General features: G+C 43.5%; 1 protein-coding gene across 3 annotated transcripts; it reads right to left on the bottom strand.

Moving 5' to 3' along the window:
* Positions 1 to 20,712, bottom strand: LOC115129497 (choline transporter-like protein 1). Of its 3 annotated transcripts, none has more exons than XM_029659906.2 (16): positions 19,571 to 19,943; positions 18,763 to 18,852; positions 17,511 to 17,653; positions 11,805 to 11,941; positions 10,633 to 10,726; positions 9,973 to 10,142; positions 9,139 to 9,228; positions 8,775 to 8,932; positions 8,181 to 8,367; positions 7,757 to 7,925; positions 5,587 to 5,743; positions 4,760 to 4,843; positions 4,506 to 4,643; positions 3,641 to 3,877; positions 1,413 to 1,514; positions 1 to 212 (listed from the first exon to the last, which is right to left on the bottom strand). In XM_029659906.2, exons 1-16 carry the CDS (start codon positions 19,592 to 19,594, stop codon positions 189 to 191), a joined length of 2,004 nt encoding a protein of 667 aa, XP_029515766.2. In that variant the 5' UTR covers positions 19,595 to 19,943; the 3' UTR covers positions 1 to 188. The 3 variants fall into 3 exon arrangements, with proteins under 3 accessions (XP_029515766.2, XP_029515768.2, XP_064874737.1); XM_029659908.2 differs by lacking the exon at positions 19,571 to 19,943 and adding an exon at positions 19,014 to 19,405; XM_065018665.1 differs by lacking the exon at positions 19,571 to 19,943 and adding an exon at positions 20,596 to 20,712 and having other exon boundaries at positions 1 to 1,514.

The raw sequence follows: 20,712 nt of genomic DNA, 5'->3' as shown, positions 1-20,712 counted from the left end.
TTTTAAAATATGCAGGGCTTCAATATAAAGTGCTTCATTACATAGTGTTTTTTTTTTTTTTTTTTTTTTTACAGTTTCTTATTAAAATATTGTATTCCCTGGAGTGAAACCATAGTAAACATGTTACACATTGGTAAAAATAAACATTTTGGAATGTCTTTTTAAAAAGTTCCATTAGTTGATTTTGGTCAAGCTGAACTTGTTCCTGGAGCCTGGAAAGCAAAGTTATTCAAGTGTTATTACTCCATTCACAGTATCGCATGCAGTCTTTAAAAAAATATGGAATGGGTGAAAAAAAGGGTTAGATCCATTTCCAAAATATTTTTTTTAAATGGACAAGTTACAGAAACTGGACACCATGCAGTGGAATGGTGAGGGGGTAAGGGGGTCCATCTTGTACCCTGAAGGCTGGACATTCAGAGGAGGGCTGAGGGAAACACCTGTGTATCCTTGTGTAAAAGCTGAATTTCTGCTGTTATCAACACTGATTGTGCATTATGACAAATACACATAGCTTATTACTTTAAACTATTGGGGGAGATACTACCTCTATAACTACCAAATTACAATATTAATTTTACCCATAATGCTAGCTGAGTGTATCTAGGAGATAAGGAAAGGCCAAATCTACAAGTAAACAGAGTTGGCAACTTCAGTAGCTCCTAACAGCTGTCTAAATAATTCCGGCAGGAAATCCAGTAGCACGGTACATTAGACGGGAAATATGAGTCATACATCTATCTCCCCATGGGTCCCTTTTAGCATTGCAGAATAAAAACTGTCCTCGTTGTTGCTCACTGCTGTTTACTTTGAGGGGGCAGACTGTTTATTTCATACGGTTCCTTTGTGTTCTTTCCCCCCCATCTTTCTAAGCTGACAGCTGATTATCTGCACTACCAGACATGTCCTTCTCTACCAAAAAGCACCATGGAGATGAAAAGGCAGCAAAAAACAAACAAAATGTACACTTCAGGTTCAAGATAGCCAGGAGATGACAGGTGAGAAAAAAACTGAAAGGGATTGAATAGTTAGTAGAGATGAGGGTGAGGGGGATGCCGTGGTTGTGCATTAGATAGCATGCGTTAGCTAGCATGAGAAGACGGTTTAGTTGGCTTCGGTTGTGGCTGAGGCACGACAGCGGGGGAGGGTTTCTGGAGCAGCGTGGCGAAGAGGAAGAGTGTGGAGGTGGGCAGGTAGACGAAGAAGAAGAGGACCATGTCCTCAGTCAGGCAGAGGATCAAGGGGACCACGGTACTTTGCTCCCCCAGGGCCCAGTCCACCAGCACCCCTGCTAGGAGGTAATACACATGGAACTCCTGCAGCTCCTCCCACTCTCCCCCGCCTCCATCCAAGCCCCAGCCCACCGCCTCAGTTTCTCCGCCCAAGTCGCTGTCCCCTCCGCTCTCACTCACCATGGGCTTCATCTCCGCCCCCTCCACCGACACCACCTCAGTGGGCCGGCTCCGCCCTCGCTCCGCCACCCGCTCCAGCTTCCTGCTGTTTTCCACAAACTCCTGCAGGGGGTAATGGAAAGTAATGTCACATACCATGTGCGGAAACGCACCAGTGTCGGTTAATTTACCATAGGAATGCATTTCCTACATCATTAAACCACAGAATCCTTGGTACTTCAGTTTCAAAGCAAAAACCTATATTCCTAATGAGTGCCACATAAGTTGTGTATTGCAGCTTATATCATCCTAAACCTAACATTTCTAACTGGCCTATTTAACAAAATATATATATATATATATATCTGCTCAAAAAAATAAAGGGAACACTTAAACAACACAATGTAACTCCAAGTCAATCACACTTATGTGAAATCAAACTGTCCACTTAGGAAGCAACACTGATTGACAATACATTTCACATGCTGTTGTGTGCAAATGGAATAGACAACAGGTGGAAATTATAGGCAATTAGCAAGACACCCCCAATAAAGGAGTGGTTTTGCAGGCGGTGACCAGACCACTTCTCAGTTCCGATGCTTCCTGGCTGATGTTTTGGTCACTTTTGAATGCTGGTGGTGCTTTCACTCTAGTGGTAGCATGAGACGGAGTCTACAACCCACACAAGTGGCTCAGGTAGTGCAGCTCATCCAGGATGGTACATCAAAGCGAGCTGTGTCAAGAAGGTTTGCTTTGTCTGTCAGCGTAGTGTCCAGAGCACGGAGGTGCTACCAGGAGCCAGGCCAGTACATCAGGAGACGTGGAGGAGGCCGTAGGAGGGCAACAACCCAGCTGCAGGACCGCTACCTCCGCCTTCGTGCAAGGAGGAGCACTGCCAGAGCCCTGCAAAATGACCTCCAGCAGGCCACAAATGTGCGTGTCTGCTCAAACGGTCAGAAACAGACTCCATGAGGGTGGTATGAGGGCCCGACAACCACAGGTGGGGGTTGTGCTTACAGCCCAACACCGTGCAGGACGTTTGGCAAATTCGCCACTGGCGCACTGTGCTCTTCACAGATGAAAGCAGGTTCACACTGACCACATGTGACAGACGTGACAGTCTGGAGACGCCGTGGAGAACGTTCTGCTGCCTGCAACATCCTCCAGCATGACCGGTTTGACGGTGGGTCAGTCATGGTGTGGGGTGGCATTTCTTTGGGGGGCCGCACAGCCCTCCATTTGCTCGCCAGAGGTAGCCTGACTGCCATTAGGTACCGAGATGAGATCCTCAGACCCCTTGTGAGACCATATGCTGGTGCGGTTGGCCCTGGGTTCCTCCGAATGCAAGACAATGCTAGACCTCATGTGGCTGGAGTGTGTCAGCAGTTCCTGCAAGAGGAAGGCATTGATGCTATGGCCTGGCCCGCCCGTTCCCCAGACCTGAATCCAATTGAGCACATCATGTCTCGCTCTATCCACCAACGCCACGTTGCACCGCAGACTGTCCATTGATAATTTTTACGTGATTTTGTTGTCAGCACACTCAACTATATAAAGAAAAAAAGTATTTAATTCATTCAGATCTAGGATGTGTTATTTTAGTGTTCCCATACACATAATAAATATATATATATATAAATATATATATATATATATATATATATATGAGCTACTGCAGAGTCCCAAACAAAGAATATTTCCTTTCAGCTTCTACATTTTTTAACATCCATCCAGAAAACTCCAGTCAAGAAGGCTCCCTTCTGATTTCTCCCACTACCTCTCATTAAATGTTCAAGGTTGTGTGCTACATGAAACAAGCCACTTTGCATATTTTGTGAGTTTCTTTCCCCCCTGATATGCCTGACAAGTGTGCTGACAGCTCTCCCAAAAGAAGAGCTTAAGGTTACAGAAAAAAATAATTTCAATGCCACATTTTGAATACATGTTCATCCCTGGATTATTTTGAGTTGTAGGATAAATGGAGCATCCAAAGATGCATGTAGTGAGGGGGAAGATACAAAGATAAAAAACAGTGTGTTCAACAACTCAAATGAACAGTAGGACTCCACAACACTATAAAAAACATTTTGCATTGATAAACCTGACATGGACCAAAAATGGTTGAATACCGTTCTACTGTCATGAGAATTGCTCAATAAACAAAACCACACTCCTACATACATGTGCAAATAGATAAATATATATATTTTTTAAATCCCACCAGTATACCATATCTTCGCGTAGCTTACCATCAGGGCTTTGTCCATGTAGAACTCTCTGCCCGGTGTGCCATCATTGTATTTGGTGTCGATGGCGAAGCAGAGGAAGAGAACGTCCACCACAATCTCGAACATGGACAGGAAGCAGTGGGCCACCAGGAAGGCAAAGAGGCAGACGATGATGAGGGGGAGGACCCACTCTGCGTAGTCCCGCTGGTAGTTAAGCAGCAGTACACCGGCGAACGCTGTGGACGTCACGATCAGGATCTGACCGCACACACACAGAAAATATGCATCAGTGACATGATAATGACGACTGACTGCATTAGTTACATCCTGCATTAATACAAAAGTCAACCCCATTTTAAATCTTGAAACAGCTTCATTCTTAAATAGCCCATTGTAAAGGGGGACTCCCGAGTGGCACAGCGGTCTAAGGCACTGCATCGTAGTGGCGTCACTACAGACCCAGGTTCATTCCCAGGCTGTGTCACAATCGGCCGCGATCGGGAGTCCCATAGGGCGGCGCACAATTGACCCAGCATCATCCGGGTTAGGGGAGAGTTTGTCTGGGGGAGCTTTACTTGGCTCATTGCACTCTAGCGACTCCTTGTGGAGGGCCAGGTGCGTGTAGGCTGACCTCGGTTGTCAGTTGAACGCGTTTCCTCCGACACATTGGTGCGGCTGGCTTCTGGGTTAAGTGAGCGGGTCTTAAGCACGATTTGGCAGGTCATGTTTCAGAGGACGCATGACTCGACCTTTGCCTCCCCAAACCCGTTGGGGAGTTGTAGCGATGAGACAAGACTGAAAATGGGGGTAAAAAAAATTCCATTGTAAGTATAGGGATGAATGTCCACTACTCTGAATCCCTCCATTATCCCAGCAGCCCCCTCACCTTGCCAAGGAAAAGGACAAAGTCTCCAACAGCGTTGATGGCCGCAACCCTTAGAGCGTTCTCCACCAGGATCACAAAGGCGTCGCGCGCCGACGTACAGAAACTGGTACTGTTGATGGCTGTCGCCGCGTACGCATTCTACACACGGAGAGAGAGAGACTACAGTCACTACAGCGAACAAGCTGGATACAAAACATCTCTTCATCCATCATTATTTACAATGATCCAATTAGGGGGAAAGAAAGAGCGCCTACCTGATTCAAATAGTTGAGGCACTTCTCCAAACACCATAGGCAGCAGATACAGGTCTTCAACATGCAGCGAGCACATGCATTTTCCTGTGTGAGAGAGAGGTATACATTTGAAAAAATGTTCCCCGCAGAGCTCCAAATCTTGGTTGTCTTACATCTCAACGCCAAACCAAAAGAGAAGCAGACAGACCCAAAGTCAGATTGCCATGCCGAACTTTGCAGCGCTCTTTCAGAGAATCACTCAGGTAAAGTTACCTCCCCTCTCAGAGCTCTAATGTTAATTTATCCCTTCAATTCCGTGTGCTGCAGGGTGTCTCTCCATTGATCAAGTCAATGAACAACACTTGGGGCGTAACAACAAACAGCAGGCTAAGGACAAGACACTAGCTTACGTCACCCACCAAGGAGAATAAAGCAAAATACCTAGTCATTGTGTCTCATTTATGATCCAAACCAACAACCCTAAAAATCGCCAGCACCGTACCAAACCCAAACAGCTCTCTGAACCTAAAATACAGTTTAACTCTGCATAGGACTTTACAATAAAAATGTTCCCTCTATTTCCTTCTGTAAACTGTCCTAAACGGATCAACCGAAGATAGGCTTCATAAGTCATTATAGCCGATGCCATGTCACAACTGATGTGACACCACGGTCATGTTGGCATCGACTGCAATTTCAATCGATTGTTGACAAGCCAAAAAGCTAGCCTTGATTAGCTTGCACATCACTCAGGACAGCATTTTATTATTCTCCATACAATCAAATGAGAGACAGAAAGACAGAGGGAGATGGAAGAGAGAAAGAAGAGCGTAAACTGTGTGCGTTACCTTGCCCTTGAGCTGGTTGTGGACGTACATGAGGAAGAGGCGTGGGATCTTGACCAGGGTGATAATGAAGGAGCCCTTGGCCACAGTGCCCAGGTGGTACCTCATCAGCCTCAACGATGACGACAGGATGGGCGTCACCGGCAGCTTGTTCTTGTCCCTGAAATGGGGGGGTAGAGGGAGAGAGAATACCATAAACCACCCTCGTCACCACTCACTTCTCCGAGGCCTTTGACAAAAAAACACCAACCCGTGGCCATTGGACTGGGTGTCAGACCTGCCCCCTCACAGCGTGGTTCTGCCATTTTGTGACCGGCCGCAAACAGGTACACTACCGAGACAGCCTGTCAGACTGGCAGGAGCTGACGGAATGGGCCCTTATCATCCTTACGGTCATTGACTGCGCGTCCCTGGGTCATCAACAGTAGGTGGAAATATGTTGGCGATCTAAAATCTGGTCCACACGTGCACAACAGGTTACCTCAGCAGGCCCTGAACAAATTCGACACGTGGGCTCATTCAAGCAGAACGTCACTGAACCCTGCCAAGTGCAAGGTCCTATCAGTGTCCTTCACAAGAAATCCACCTGTCCCATGCCCTCTCCGGATCGAGGGCCAGAAGCCCAGTGTGTGATAGCGTGAACATTTTACAGGGGAACAGTACAGAAGGTCTTACAATGGAGCGAGCAGGTTGCTACTATTATAATGAAAAAACAACGTTTTCTCCTTTGACGCCTTAAGGTTCCATGTGCCACAGGAAGATCTGGTGAGCATTTACACAGGCTACATGCGCCACATCCTGGAGTATGCGGACCCTGCTTGGCACAGCTCACTGACCCAAGCCCACTCTGATGACCTGGAGTCATTCAGCAGATGCTCTTATCCAAAGAGACTTACATTCAGCAGCTACTCTTTCTGGGGTGTGCATAAGACGTACAAATACATGACAAGTACAGAACAGTTATAGACAAGAACAAAATATATTACATTAAATTAAAAATAGGAGCTATACACAAAACATTAAGACCACCTGCTCATTCCATGACAGACGGAGCAGGTGAAAGCTACGATCCCTTATTGATGACACTTCAAATCAGTGTAGATGAAAAATAAACAAAATAATGTAAGTGCCTTTGAACGGGAAACGGTCGGTGCCGAGCGCAATTGTTTGTGTCAGAACTGCAACGCTGCTGGGCTTTTCACGCTCAACAGTGTCCCGTGCGTTTCAAGAATGGTCCACCACCCAAAGAACATCCATCCAACTTGACAACTGTTGGAAGCATTGGAGTCCACATGAGCCAGTATCCCTGTTAAACGCTTTCGACACCTTGTGGAGTCCATGCCCCGACAAATTGAGGCTGTTCTGAGGGCAAAAGGGGAAGGCACTACTGCCTTCCCCTTTTGTGTAATTAGTTACAAAACAATAGAAATGCAATTGAGTACTGCTGTTGTTTGTCTGGCATCCAATAGTCCATTATCAGCTCTGTTGACCATGACAGCATTTTGCAGAGAAAAATTGGTTGAGGTACAGTATACTATTTAGGCTCGGAATGACGTGGCCCATTGTTTACCTGGCAACAACCACAAGAGCATTTCAAAGAGTGGTCAGTCAAAGTGAGCTCATATGAATATAATCTCCCTGCCCACTCAGCCTGTTCTTTCAGGCTTTCTGATAGCTAAAGAAATGAAAGGGTACAATTTCTTCAATTCTGAGCATTTTAATAGTGTTAAAATATGATGTTTGGTCATTCTATTTTTACTTGGACTGTGCAGGACCTTTAAGAATGCACGACATTTACTTTTTTTACGCTTATTTTTTTATTGCTCTTATCCATTAATATTTTGTATGCTCATGAATTTCAGTTTGTATTAACTACTAGGAGTGTGAGAAAAACAATCTTCAAAAAATAAATTAAGATAAATTAAGATAAATTAAATGAAGCGACAGTGAAAGGGGGGGCAGAGAGAAGTTTAAATTGACATTCCTGTTATTCTCTAATTTCAATATCTCTGATAAAAAAAAAATTAAAAAGGGAGGTATTTATGGGCTAAGCAAATTTTTGTGACAAGCGGACAATAAAATCAAATATTGTTACTAAGCATGATTATAGCCGATATCCTATCAAATAAACATACATTTGTACATAAATCATGAAAACATTTCTGAACCAGACCTTGTGAAGTAGTACGTGACCACAGCCCCAGCTACAGTCATCTGCTGGCAGGCCAGGATGAACTCACTGATCCAGATGAGGCCCACAGCGTGGTACCACGTCATGTACTGCAGAGGCCCAGTCAGCCGGAACTCTGTCAGACCAGTCTCCTCGTTCTGGACCGGATTCCCTGAGGGGGACATGTCAGACTCAGTCTAGTGGTCGGGACTAGTTTGGAAAAGTTCCTCAATAAGGCCAACCCAGTGAACTGAACCATACTAGTGCAGTGTCCTGTTGGAATGAATCACTTACCTATGTAAAGAGGTTTTCCCTCTCTCCTGTTTTCATTCCCATTCCCTCTCCTATTTATACCTCCCTTTTTCACTTCAAGCACATTCAAAAGAGGACCAATGCCCCTTTCCCCGTCCCGGACACCCTCCCTCACCGGTGGTCCCGAGGAAGAGCAGCACCAGACTCCAGTAGAACCAGAAGAGGAGCAGGGCCAGGAAGGTGCAGAAGGGCTGCAGGGTGAGCAGCGGCAGGTGGATGAACACCTTGCCGGCCACGTGGAACAGGGCGATGGTTAGCGCCACTCGCTTCCTCATGAACAGCATCAGCAGGAGAAGGATCACCTGAAGAGAGTGAATCAGAGGATGAGACAACAGAAGAGAGGAAGGGGATAATCAAGCAGACTATCAGAGGTAGAAAGAGAGGGAGAGAGATAAGGAGGGAAAAGGATGCAAGTGAATGAAGAGAAAAGAGCAAGGTTGGACATGGTAAGACGAGAGACCGGAAGACAAAGGATGAGAGAGCTAAAAACAAATGGAATACGGCCAAGAGGAGAGAGAGAAAGGAAGGTGAGAGTCAACAAGGAGAAGGAAAAATAAATAATACAATTTAAAAAAGTGGGCAGTGCCAGGAGTTTGAGATTAAAGCAGCACTAGACATTCATCCCAAAATGTCCCAACACTCCACCCACAACGTACAACACTTGGTGGCCCACAGTCTCCCTTTCACCCCAAACACTAACTGTACTCACTGTGAATACGGTGGCAGCGATGGCATACACCAGCAGCACCTGGGCATTGTCCCTGGACATCTCAGCTTCCTCCTTAGCATCTTCTGTCTCTTTCAATAGGGTCTTGTTGACAGTTAACCGGTAGTCTATGTACATCCACCACAGGATGCTTGTGCCCGCTACAGAAAAACAGACTGCTTTTAAGCTGCTGTATCATTGACAGATTGAACAGCTAGCTGCACACTGCTAAATGCAAAGAGGAACAGCCAAGAATTATCATAGAATGACTGTTAATTGCAAAACTATGTCATTGTTTTCAGTTCTCCTTGATTGATCAAAACCCTGGCCAGGAAGTAAGCCCAGGAGAGACAGGAAGTGAGCTCACCCAGAGAGCCCAGGACTACCGTGGCAGTGAAGATCCAGACCAGCACAGCAGAGATGTAGCGGATGATCACCATCAGGATCATGGAGAGCACTGCAGCACAACACAGGAAAAACAGCACTTAAACTAACCTTTAAAAAGACAGATCTAGTATCAGCTAACCCTGCCCTCGGCCTCAACCCTATCTTCATTGGAAGGATACAAAAAAAAAGAACAAAAAAAAAAAACTGGCCTTGAAACGACACATAGGAGAACTTTGTCCAACCCTAACCCACATGTACTCTGAAGGTGTCAGCTTCAACTCCCAAATGGACAAGTTCATGGCTCCCATGGCATGCCCTTTACCTCAAGCCTTCTTCCTCTCATTCCAAAGAGGGCCTACAGTCTCAAGGGAGAATCAAAAATGTGATGACATTGCTGTATTTTCCGCCCAGCGCTGTGTTTCTCCACCGTCCATGTCTGACCTACAGTAACTGCCTGTGTACTGACACATCATACCGATATGGAGGAATCAGCAGAACGCACTAGAGCAGGACAGATGGTTCCTATGCAGGCCTATTCTTACTGGCTCACATTAGGGAAGGCTCAGAGACTAGTGGGCCCCAGAAATACAATGAAGAGTCAGGTTATTCACTCTCACTGGGTTCAGAGACGGAGGCCCTGTCCAGAAACAACCCGTATCCCCTTGCCCTGGCTCTCCATCTGAAATAATTGGATAGGAATGGCAGTAGCTCAACCTTAACCCCGATTGGTGGAGATGTCACCATATTACTTATACCTATCCAGCCTCCCCCTGAGATACTGCTGACAACAAACGCCTGCAGATGAGGTCATCACCTAGTGCCAGCAGGCAGAGGCCCACGATGATCACCTTGCTGGCCATCACACCAGCGATCAGTCTGTGCAGCACGCTGTTGTCACTCACAAACGTCACCACAGCCTCAGCAAACTTGGCATAGCAGGAAATGTCCACCGGCGTGCAGCGGTTAAACACCGGGAGAGATTTGCTGTGGGATGGAGCGAAGTAGAGGTCAAATGTCACATGACCTGGGAGTTTCTCTAAAACAATCTCTGATCTACATGACTGGTTAAGTGAAAGTCCTTTAATGGGTCTGAATGAGAAGAGGAACGGAAGCGGTCTAAAACTAAATAACTAAATAAGTGATAGGGGAAAATAACCAATCAGTTAAATAAAATCTATTGATACTTTGAATCCAAGTATTGATGTAGTTTTTTGTTCCGCTAGGTAGTAGCACTAGTGATCTGTACCTGCATCAAAACTCTGGTATTTTTCATCCTATTGCTTGTTCTCCACCTTTTTAATTAGTGAGTACTCATTTCCATGACTGATCAAAACTCATTTTCTTATGCTCTCTCATCTCTCTGTAGCAGACATATAGTGAACAATATGTTTGGAACATTAAATCTCAGTACATATAGAATAGTGAAAAATCACATTACACATTGAAATGCACCCCTAATGTTAAGTCTTCCTACCTTGGTGGAACTGGAAGTTTGGGACATTTGTCAAACCTCTCTGGAAGGCTGGGATATTTGTGGCCGGCTAGCTCGTAGGAGCACAGCTCCGACCCTGAGTGAAAGAGAGACAAATATTATTTTAAAGTGCAGCCATAAAAACACACCAAGCAACACAAGGATCATTAAATGAAATTCAGTCTCCCCAAAAGTGATCAAAGTTATTGCACAATATCGTGTCTAGACCAAAATATCCTGATCCAGATTCCATAATTTCCCCTTTATGCAACTGAGCAGGTTATGCATAATGACGGATGAAATCACATTTCCTCAATCTCATTAACGGTGTTATGCTCACCGCCCCGGGAATTCAGAAACAGCCAGTCAAATCAGAACACAAGACCCCTTCAGACAGCAAAGTTACATAAACCCAGTCCAGTCTATCATGGGGGCATACATGGAGTGTGTGTGTCACGATAAGTATATACAGTACTGGCAGTAGACACACAAGCCTAGCTGAAGGACAGGCTAGGATGGCACAAACAATAGAACCCATACAGCAACGGGTGGAATTGTCCTTAATGGTGCCTTTGTTAATCTAGTTCTCTCTCCACATGTGCCAAGGTGCCCCCACTGTGCCAGACCGTGTGTGTGTGTGTGTGTATGAATGAAAGGACAGTATTAAGGGGTCGATGGCACACAGGGTCACGGTCATGTCACCGTTTGTGGAAAGTGTTTGTCGTTCCATAGGATGGCAGTGAGTCACTGTCAATGACGTGATGGATGACTGCAGTAATGATGACCTAGTAGCCTTCTGTTGATTGGGGAAGAGAAACACCAGCTCCTCATACCACTCTTTCCTAATGAGACAGTCTTGAGTTGATTGTATGCCTTCTCATTAAAGATTTGTGGTGCTAAAAAAAAACATATGGATGTGTGAGATTGTGATGACTAAAATAAATTCCATTTGTATCAAATCATGACATGCCCGCTACCGACAAGCAGATTTTCAAAATCAATACCTTGCATGTGTTGGGTTCCACAACATGACCAATAGAGTTACTGAGAGGAATAGAGAATCAGTGAATGGTTCAATATGCTGTCAGTCTTATGCTTTTGTGTGGTTTGACGGTAGAAAAGCGTAACGCTGACAGTGTTCACTCCGTTTCACTTGGGGCCCCCACTTTACTCACCGTTGTGCACGGCAAACCGCTTGAGGTCCTGGTATGTCTTCAGCTCTTCATCAGGACACACAGACACACACAGGGCCATGGACTTGATCTTCCTCTGCACTATGTCAATGTTACACGGGTCCAGGAAGAACACGTATCTAACGACAAAAAAAAAAGACAGATATGTTCTTTATCAACACCTACATAAGGAATGAGTAACAAGTGATGTGAGAATATCAGCAATTTGTTTATCTGATCTTTATCAATAAAATCCATTTCCCTCATCACCAACGTGAGGAATGAGTCACGAGAAAGAATGGAATGTGAAAATGTGGGCGTGGGAACGTGATATTGAGAGAGGAAAACAAAAGCCACAAAATGAACAGAAAAGTCCTGAAGCCTACACCTCCCCTCAATGTCCTGTTCGTTTTGGGGACAAAGCAAAGCACAATGCCTCCACAATACCTTATTCACCGAGAAATGATAAAAAATGGCACGAGACAAGAGAGCCGTTGGCTGCTGATGCTGTTGGAACTGGTCCATGGGACTTGGCAAGTGGAACAGAGAGAGAAAGGAACAAGGACATTTTTATAAGAGAATCCTTCACTGTAGTCCATCTATCTGGTGCTTTTATACACAACGCGGTGGGCACCTCACCTGCCCGCCCACACACACACACTCACACTTGCAGGAGCAATTGTCCTGGGTGTTGCACACAAAAGCTGAAAATGAACAAAATATACATAGACAAACATTACAATGCTGGGAGAATGAAGTCAGTAGTGTCTACATTGGTGAAGCCCAGTCTGTCTAGGCCAGTGTAATTACACTGGTCCAGACAAATGTCTCGGTCAGGCTAAAGTGAACGTAGTCCAAATGAACTGTTCTGGTGATTCATAAGCTGGCTCAGTGGTTTGCACTGCACGCATGCTGGTTGAAAGGAAGATCGATATGAAAATCAAGTCATACTGGATTGATCAGAATATTCGAGGGCAGTTTGACTTTGAGGTCAGTTCTTCCTAAAAGCTAAAGGTTAGGATCAGACTTGTATCAACTGATCCTGGATCATCAACCAGCAGCCATGGCCAGAAGAATAGGCCTACAGCATTGTACTGTTTACGTTTGGCCCCTGTCTTGTGAATGAGGAGCTGCTTAACAGTATTAGCCAAATAAACCCTGACCAGTAATCCCTTAAGCTCTGACTTTGTTGTCACTAATGATCGCATTATGTGACACTAGCCTATGCCTCGCACAGGTAGGTCATGTAAAAGGTTGCTGAGGGCAGGACTGAATACAGCACTGAACACAACCTCAACTGGGCCTACATTTAACCACCCCACCGATGATGCTAGACTTTTTTTTTTTTTTTTTTTTCGCCCACGGAATGGCAGAAACTGGCAGACAAACCATGTCTGACCACCACCAAGAAAGTAATACTTTATAGACCAATGCTGTGTTATTTTGTCTAATGACATGAAGAGAAGATCTACCAACAGATTATGAAGTGAGGAGGGGAAGCACAGAGCACGACCGAGAGAGTGAGAGAAACAGGACTGACAGCTGTGTAGTCCTTAATTGAATCCCATGATAGCTGCATTCTCAGCGGAGTTCGGCATCAGGTGGTTGCGCTTGAGGCGAGTGCCATCATTCAAAACTCACATCCTGTGCGTCCGATTGGGCAAGTGTGTGTGTGTGTGTGTGTGAGTTCTCTCCTGGTTATCAACCTTATCAAATCCCAAACTGACAAAATAGCCTTCTAATGAAACTCTTTTACACACACACACACACACACACACACACTGGGGCCAGCATTAATCCAGTGATCTCAGTCTACAGCGCCTGTCCATGTGTATGCACCCATCCTGGTATTCCTGTTCGAACCGGAAAATGCTATTTAAAAGCATGTAATACCAACTAAATACATCTGACATGAAAAATATGGACTGGAATCTAAGTTTGTTGTATTAGTCACAATTTAATCAACTCAAAGTTCTGTCAGTCACCACACCATTTCGTTGATGTAGCGCCGTGATAACCCGATTATTATTGTGGTGGCGAACAGGGAGCAGATTCTCAGCTAAACAAACAGAGAAAGAAACAGGCCTAGTAGCAGAGATTCAGTACCAAATCCCTGCAAATCTGACTAGCTAATCCCTTGCACTCACTTTTGTTACTGTAACATCATGGAACAATATTGAAAATGTATATTGCTTCGAGTGTGTGTCGGCATAACGCACCATCCGCTTTTGTTAACAGTGAGAAGTTTATATGCCTCTACCAGTGCCACAAAGCTGCAGTACCGTCAGAAAGTATTCACACCCCTGTACTTTTGGGGTCAACAATCAAGACAAAAATACTCTGTCAAAGTGGAAGAAAAATTCTAACATTTGTAGAATAATTGTATAATACACTAATATATCTTGATTAGATAAGCCCGAGTAAATACATGTTAGAAACACCTTTGGCAGCGATTACAGCTGTGAGTCTTTCTGGGTAAATATCGAAGGGCTTTCCACACCTGGATTGTACATTTGTCCATTATGGTTTTTCAAAATTCTTCAAGCGCTGTTAAATTGATTGTTGATCATTGCTAGGCAACCATTTTCATGTCTTACCATAGATTTATTTTGTAAATTTAAAGACAAAACTGTAACTCTGCCACAAAGGAACATTCACGGTCTACTTGATAAGCAATTCCAGTGTAGATTTGCCTTGTGTTTTAGGTTATTGTCCTGCTGAAAGGTGAATTCATCTCCCAGTGTCTGGTGGAAAGCAGACAAACAGGTTTTCCTCTAGGATTTTGCCTGTGCTTAGCTCCATTCTGTTTATTTATTATTTGTTTTTCATTGAAAAACTCTCCAGTCCTTAACAATTACAAGCATACCCATAGCATGATGCAGCCACCACTATACTTCAAAATATGGAGAGTGGTACTCAGTAATGCGTTTTCCCCAAACATAATGCTTTGTATCTTAATTGCTTTGCCACATTTTTTTTGCAGCAGTACCTTGTTGCAAACAGGATGCATGTTTTGGAATATTTTTATTCTGTATAGGCCTTCTACTTTTCACTGTCAATTAGGTTAGTATTGGGGAGTAACTACAATGTTGTAGAAATCTGTCGTTCCGCCCCTAAACAAGGAAGTTAACCCACTGTTCCTTGGCCGTCATTGAAAATAAGAATTTGTTCTTAACTGACTAGTTAAATAAAGGTAAAATGTTTAAAAAAATGTCTGCTTTTTTTTACCCAATAGGTGCCCTTCTTTGCGAGGCATTGGAAAACCTCCCTGGTCTTTGTGGTTGAAATTCTCTGCTCGACTGAGGGACCTTACAGATAATTGTATGTGGGGTACAGAGATGAGATGGTCATTCAAAATTCATGTTAAACACTATTGCACACAGTGAGTCCATGGAACCTGTGACTTGTTAAACATATTTTTACTCCTGAACGTTACGCTTGCCATACTAAAAGGGATCGAATACTTAGACTCAAGACATTTCAGCTCTTCATTTTTTATTAATTTGTAAAAAAAATAATATGTAAAACTGAATTCTACTTTGACATTATGGGGTATTGTGTGTAGGCCAGTGACCAACAAAATCTACACCTAATCAATTTTAAAATCAGGCTGTAACAATAAAATGTGGAAAAAGTCAATAGGTGTGAATACTTTCTGAAGGCACTGTAGTTTGGAGATTTGTGAATGTGAAATGGACCTTTTCTTCAGTAACTGCGTTGAGAGGTCGCTTGTAGTCTACACATGATAGTCAGCAATCCAATTCATAGAAGTTACACAACTAAGTGATGTTTTATAATGGAGACTTTACATTAAGTAGGCTAAATATGGTAGGCTGCTTGCATTGTGAAGACTGGTCTAATATATGAATGAAGCCAGAGAGTTGATATGTCCAATTCATGCAGCTTGTCACACCTGCATATCTTGTATTTTTGCATAAGTGCGGCATACATTGTTATGTTACTGGTCCACGAGTCTCGTCATTATTTTTCCCCGAGAATTGGGAAGGAGCTTGGACGGGTTCTACCGGGATACCGGTCACCTGTATTCAACCCTAGTGTGAGTCTCAGTCACATCAATAGGCCAACCTTGTCAAGGTGCTTTGATGAAGCATATCATTGTTGGCTAATGTGGTGATAATGGACCGGGGGAGCTAACCAGTGAGCCTGAAAAGGGTCATCAAGGGAAAAAGGATGTTGAATTTCTAAATAGTTCAGTCAATAAAGCCTCTATACATTTTTAAGGGCCTATCAATACACACACACTCACAGACTATTACCCAGGACTAGAGGTTTGAGGATGATTTCAAACTGGGCAGATTAGTGACTATCAAACTGGCATGCTAGTCACAGGGGTATCAATCAACACAATAGCCATGAACAACAAAGGGTCCAATATCCCTATAGCTATTCATTTCAAAATGGCCTTGCCCACAGGCATGTTTTTACACAACCCTACCACAAGGATCAAGAGCACACTACAAGTGAAATCAGCTTACTCATTGTTGATACAACTCTCCACTTTAAAATGGAACCGAAGACAGTTCAGCACACAAATTAACTGTGTGGGTGTTGTGCTCAAGTCAGCCAGTTTGTGGTTGTTCCAAAGGAAGAGGGAGCCGTGTCGTCATCGCCCCCCACCCTGCAAACTGCCACTGCTGCTGAAAAAAACCTCCTTGGGGAAAACACTGGTGAGACCGCGCCAAGTGTTGCGGAGACAAGGCGGTGTTGGCACCAGCCGACAGCAGATACAGAGCCGTAAACAACGATGTATGGAAAGAAAGCGAAAGAGAGAGAGATACAAATAAACAGAAATTGAGCAAAAGAGAGCGAGAAAGAAAAACAGATAGAGAGACAGACTCCCAGCCAATGATATCTGAAAGTGTTGGGTGACAGGGTCCTCCTTGTGTCAGCCAGAACCCTCTCCTGAAACGTCTTCCCCCGGTCACTTACTAACAGTCAAACTGATACCAAGCCAATTTCGTTCTCCACACCCTATGATTACGTCTGTAAACATTGGCAGCACCGCATCTGCATTTAGAATCTTTTAAGAACATTAAACAACACATAACATCCATAAACACATTAACATGGGTGTTCAATAGGAACTAGCATCATGCTTTCAAATGATGAACAATTCCATCTTCCATTCTTTCATCAGTCTATCCGAACGTTAAGGGGAAAAACATCAAGCCAAGCGATTTCAAAGCCATTAATATCTCTTTAGTGGCACAACCAAAATAAATAAATTACCCTCTGCTGATGACTCACAGGTCTGTACTACTAGCCAAGCACTAAGCACACAGTCAATCCAAAGGGGGGATGTAATCAGCCTGCCATGCAGATGAAGTGGGCTGAAATACCTGTGTTCCCAGAGGATGGCGTGTGCAGTAAGTACATACTATTCAGCGTGACAGAACGTCCTAATGCCTCTGCATATTTATTCAAGGTTTTATTTATGCTAGATTCCAATATATCAGTGGTAAAATAATTTAAATTTTGACATTTCTATTGAACCAATGAGCAACGGGGCAAAGCCATTTCTTAACATTTCTCAATAATGGCCTAGTTCACCCTAACATTTGAATTTGTAAACAGAGTGGTGGGTTTTGAAAAGGCACTGCCACTGAGCTAAAAGAGTGAAAGTTGGGCGAGAAAAAGATAGGAGAGAGTGGAGTAAGATTGAAAGATGAGCAGGAAAGTAAGACTCACTTTTTATCCGTCTGATCCAGTCCACTCAGTCGGACCCCTTCAATCTGCTCATTGCGCTGGCCGCAGGTGTTCCCGTAGCTGTCATATCCGAAGACCAGGCGGGCTGCGCCCCCTGTGGCAATGGTGAACCCAAAGATACTCCCCTGAAAGAAGCATTAAATGCTGCAAATTCAATACACTGTGTGTGCGTGACAGTGGAGTATGATTGTGTAAAAATGTATTGTTGACAGCTATAAAATGTAATGTACCATCCTGACTGTCTAACTGCGAAGCTTACGGATAGTTTAATGAAAAGCACCAACAGCCAAATCCTGCTGACCAAACTGTGTTTTTTAAAGTACACAGATTAAAATCACAGAAATTGAATTCTAATTAATGTGTCCATCTGTTACAACAGCTATTATTATTCTACTCTCCAAACTCCCAGACATTCTGGGAGAGGCACAGGGTCATCTGCCGTGCAGTGCCAGTGTCCCTGGAACTATTTAGGGTGTATTATGTGTCTTGCTTGAAAGACAAAACAGTAGGCAATGGAAACCATCTGAAATAAATTCCTACTTTTCCCTCCTTCGCCAGGACCGGGATTTGAAACAGCCAATTTCCAGCTAACTGACTACTGGTATCTAAAGCTACTCAGATGCAAAAAGCTTGAGTGGAAACATGGGCCATAACCTTGTTTTTTGTGTGTGTGTGTGTTTTACAACATCATTCTTCAAGTCACTCTTTACTCAGTTGTAGATTCAAACAAAAAGTTATATTGACTCTAAGTATAGGCTAGTAGGCACATGCCGTAGGAAATATAAAATATACTGATATTCCTAAATAACAGGCTTACATCGATGAAAACCCCTACTGTATGTAACAAGAAACACGTCATTCCATGTCTGTAATAGATAGTGCTGCATGATGTTAGCGTGTGTTTACAACATAAGAACAGTGAAAATGAATGGTAAATTGATCTATTCAGATTGGTTTGTTTGTTTCATAAATTTGAGCCATATGTTACCCATTCTCAAAAGTCAAAGTACTCTTCAATTTTACACTTCAGCAGGTGTTAATTGTCTGCATGCTTGTAGCAACCTGACACAGGTGATGTCCACAATCAGCTGGACATTTAAAAGAGTGTCATGACAAGTTAAACTACTTTCGTTTGTGAGCCTTATATTTATTGTGTTTTAACCTATATATGTATGTTTTTAACATTGCTCTTTGTTTGCAACAGTCAAATGAATTGGTCGTACTGGCTACTTACCATTCCGACACAGAAAACAGTAAATAAAAGGAACCACGGCAAATCCGTGCAACTTCGATCCTCCAAGGGTTTCCATTCTCTCTTTGTCCTCTGGAAAACAAAATACCAACACATCGGCAGAGCCACATTAGCAAATAGTCTATAGACGTCTTTGTCAATTCAAATCGTGACAATGTAGGCAACACAAATATTATTTCACATATGCCACAAAAAAATGTCCCTCAATGGAACGCGCCCCTTCTAGCAGTCACCGTGAATGTCATTAGGCCAAGTTCTGATTTCACTTTGACATCTAATTTTCGTAGATAAAGGCTATTTATGGCCGACTGTAAAGAAACGTTACACTTTGCGTTGAAAACAAACATTTAACCATACTCTCTCCTTCATTGTCGAGGCGCCGTTCAATAGCTTCAAATCTCGCACATTGCGAGAGGTGAGGTTTGTTTACAAGGCTAACGGTGCTCACGAGCTATTTATGGTATGCAAAACTGCTTTCAAACGGTAGCCTGTGCGAAATGTCGGTGGTAAATGCACTAGAAAACTATAAGACAAATTATTGTCCCATTATAATGGAAGCTACAGCCTATAGCCTAATATTTAATTTTCGGTTTCGATAATAATAGGGATTACACTAGCCTTCCCCGATGAACATAGCCTAGGCTTCTTATCTAATCTGACTGGGGTGGTGAGAATGGTCATTGGATGACAGCGGTCGCCACAATGTAGCCTAATCTCTGTTCCATTATGTTCAATTTGCAACATTAAAATAATTAATGCAACATAGGGGTGGAGGAAATCGGTATCTTACCTCTGTGCTACCGCAGCATCCCATTGCAGGACAGGGTTCGATTTTCGAATAGCTCAACGCTACAGCACAATAAAAACAATAACCCAAACTTGCAGGGAGTTAACGGTATTATGTTTACCCTGCATTAATTGCGTAGCGCCGATTTAAACGACCTGTAGATTAGAAAGGCGACACAAATGGTATGTTCCATCCGAAATGCATACTAATATCGGTCTCCTTCCTCCAGGTATAAGGGATTAATACTTTAGGATTTATCGCACCACACTTCCTGGGGGATTGTGCAGGTGCAGCCGGAAAAGGAATGTAGAGTCCATTCATCTCATTGCGCCTGCGCATTTGGCACCCGACTAGATAACAGGAGGATGGCGGGACGTTGGGCGGAGCGCGCGATTTCCAAACGCGCCACTTTTGTCGTTGTATTACCCGCCTTCTGTCCATCCACTGTGACCACACATGATGACGCACTGGTACATAACAGGCAATAAGACATGATGAAAACTGGAGATGTTGTGGGCCTAAAAAGACATGATGCACATATTATAATTGTAAATGGTTGTAGAATAACTAAGTGGGCATGTTCCAATAAAAAAATGTTGTGTCACGATTATCAAATTAAAATGAACACAATGGAATAACAATTGCTGCTCATCTAATTCCAAATTGGCTACAGTGAACAGTAGCCTAATAAACCCATAGCATACACATGAGTCTAATACATTTATGCGTTTATATCAGCGAAAAGATGATGCTCTAGCCTAAACTACTTGATCAATATTCTATCAACTGCCCATTTCGTTTTTGAAATATTAATTTATTGACAAACTCATAATCATAATTAAATGAGTACAGTAGACATACCTAAGGTGAATGCACCAATTTGTAAGTCGCTCTGGATAAGAGCGTCTGCTAAATGACTTAAATGTAAATGTAAATGTATTTCAATCTGAAAAAATAACCACAAATCACTTTTCCCAAAACGTTTCCTCAAAAGTTCCCCACAAAGATATATTAAGGCTTTTCCTCACTCTCATACGGTATCCAGGACTTATCTGCATGCTGTAGTCTGTCCCCAAATACGGGTTATGCACCTTTTTCCTGGGCCTCCCTTGCTGAGACCCGCTTGTTGGTCTTCTCTGTTCCAT

This window comes from Oncorhynchus nerka, linkage group LG5 (assembly GCF_034236695.1).
Source record: "Oncorhynchus nerka isolate Pitt River linkage group LG5, Oner_Uvic_2.0, whole genome shotgun sequence".
Taxonomy (NCBI): Eukaryota; Metazoa; Chordata; class Actinopteri; order Salmoniformes; family Salmonidae; genus Oncorhynchus; species Oncorhynchus nerka.
Note: the sequence above shows the minus strand (reverse complement) of the source record. Positions and strands in the feature narration are given on the sequence as shown.

Bases quoted from the DNA above. Each gene is read 5' to 3' on its own strand.
- LOC115129497 (XM_065018665.1), bottom strand. From the start codon at position 20,712: ATGGAACAGAGAAGACCAACAAGCGGGTCTCAGCAAGGGAGGCCCAGG. The intron at 18,853-20,595 runs GTGAGGAAAAGC...TTTGTTTTCCAG, and splicing joins GTCCTGGATACCGTATGAGA to AGGACAAAGAGAGAATGGAA. The intron at 10,143-10,632 runs GTAGGAAGACTT...TCCATCCCACAG, and splicing joins AAACTTCCAGTTCCACCAAG to CAAATCTCTCCCGGTGTTTA.